Source organism: Manis pentadactyla, chromosome 16 (assembly GCF_030020395.1).
Source record: "Manis pentadactyla isolate mManPen7 chromosome 16, mManPen7.hap1, whole genome shotgun sequence".
In the NCBI taxonomy this organism is placed as follows: Eukaryota; Metazoa; Chordata; class Mammalia; order Pholidota; family Manidae; genus Manis; species Manis pentadactyla.
Genome location: NC_080034.1, coordinates 70540324 through 70542390, shown reverse-complemented (window position 1 = coordinate 70542390; position 2067 = coordinate 70540324). Strand labels below are relative to the sequence as shown.

The following is a 2067-nucleotide window of genomic DNA, read 5'->3' as shown; positions in this document are numbered from 1 at the left end:
TCATGACTACCAGCTCTAATACTGTGACCGAGGCCAATAGGCACCCTTTAATCTCCTTTTTGCCCCACTGTGTGCCAGTCAGGGTTTCAACAGAGCCATGTAATGAAGTCACACAGTAACATTCAAAACTACTCCAAACAGTCAACCACCCAGTAATAACGTCAACAATTGAGCTACCAAACTTGAATGATGTGACTCCTCTGCTCTTTATTTTATTTCAGGGAAGAAATGACAGTCACCAAGTTAAGCTGGAAGTGATGGGGCACAGGGACGGGGAGGGCCTGGAGGGCCGTCAGCGGATGGTGTACTTGTCCCACCTCTTCTCGGGGTCGTAGGGCTCCCAGCGGCTGGCAGGGAAGATGTGCTTGTTCTTCTCGTACCAGCTGCGCAGCACCACCTTGCCCGCGTGCGACTCGTCCTTCTCGAGGCTGGCGTCGCTGCGCAGCCGCACGTCGTCGTGCACATCGAAGCTGAAGAGCGGTCCGCTCTTGCCGCGCGCCTTGGTGACGATGAAGTCGTAGAAGGTACGGTAGTGCGGCAGGATCAGGTCCTCCTTGATGTACATGAGCTGCTCCACGCCTGCCGAGCGCAGCTCACGGAACTCCTTGCGCAGGCCCTGCAGCGCCTTCTTGAGGAACTGCTGCACCGTGCTGCCCTTGGGCAAGCTCACCGAGCGCCGGTGGCCCGAGCCGTCCCAGTAGCTGAACGTGACCTCCATCTCCTCGCGCTTCACCTGCTCGCGCCGCGCCTCCCACTCGCGCCGCAGCTCCTCGCGCAGCCGGTCCTCCTCTTCCTCGCGCTCGCGGTCAGGCAGGAAGCTGGTGTCCACGTCGGGGTCCTTGCCCAGGTTCCTCTTCCTCTCGCTTGCCACCTTGCGCCGCCGTCCGGCCGCCTCCGCCTCGTGCTCGGCGCCCTCGTCAGGCTCGTCACCCTCGTCCAGCGTAAAGGACAGGCTGCGGATCCGGCGCTTCTGCTCCTGCTTGCGCTCCTTGTCACGCAGCGCCTCCAGCTGCAGCCGCTGCGCCTCCAGCTGCTCCCTCCGGGCCAGCTGCACCTCCCGCTCCCGCATCAGGGCCTCCTGCCTGGCTTTCATGTCGTTCAGCGTCACCAGACCCACAGTGCTTGACTTCAGCTCCACCTCCATCGCGTCGTAATGGGACGAGAATTTCTTGTCTACCTTGGACTTCACGATGGTCTCATTGGCGATGTGCTGCTTCAGCACCTCCATCTGCTCCCTCTGCTTTGCGCGCTTCTTGATCAGGTGCATGGCACGGCCAGCCTCGCGCATGGTGCCCCTGTATTGAGCCATGACTGCTGCGTGGCCCAATTGGAGCTAAGCCGGGCTCCGCTTCTTTTGCAACCCCCAGGAGTTTGGGGCTAGATCATGGATTCTGCATCAGTGAGGAAAAGCACATGAGTTAGGGACACACAGGGACCAGAACAGCAGCTTGATTAATGGTCTAGCTTGGCAAATTCTAATAAACAGCAGTCAGGGGCCGACTTCCACCAGCCCAGACAGGGTGCCTCCTGACATCATCAGCACCAAGGACCCCTTCAACAGCCATCACTGGATTCTGAACTAGTTGTCCAAGCAAAGCCACAGGACTTCCCACTGAACTAGATGCCAAAAAAAGAAAAAGAAAAAAAAAAAAAAAAAAAAAGAACACCAAACAAAACCCAAAAATAACCCCAACCAATCAGTGCATGACTTCTACTGAACCCTGTGACCAGACCAAAAGCCCTTGAGAGGACATTTCACAATGCATATAAAGATTTTACTACCTGCTTTCTAAGATGGGGATTAAAAATGTCTTCCAATGTTTGCTGGGGAGAAATCCAATGTTTTAGGCTGCTGCAGAGTGGCAGTGGGTAAGAACCCTCATGTGTTCAGAGACAGTCAAGTGCAAGACATACTAGATGAAAAAAGCTTGGACAAACAATCCGCTACATGTGTTTAATGAGGGGAAAAAAAGAAAAAAATGCTAACAGAAGTCATCACAGATTTCAAGATAGATTTTGCATCATAAATGTCTCTGAGTTTTGTGAGATCTAAATTTTTTCTTTAGT

The 2067-nt window shown here is 54.2% G+C and overlaps 1 protein-coding gene across 1 annotated transcript; it reads right to left on the bottom strand.

Annotated features, from left to right (window-relative positions):
* Positions 1–224: 224 nt before the first annotated feature.
* On the bottom strand, positions 225–1743 carry FAM50B (family with sequence similarity 50 member B). The gene has a single exon (XM_036888757.2). It carries the CDS (start codon positions 1307–1309, stop codon positions 293–295), a length of 1017 nt encoding a protein of 338 aa, XP_036744652.1. The 5' UTR covers positions 1310–1743; the 3' UTR covers positions 225–292.
* Between the last annotated feature and the right edge of the window lie 324 nt (positions 1744–2067).

What these genes read in the sequence shown, in the direction of transcription:
- FAM50B (XM_036888757.2), bottom strand. Translation starts at nt 1,309, where the DNA reads ATGGCTCAATACAGGGGCACCATGCGCGAGGCTGGCCGTGCCATGCAC.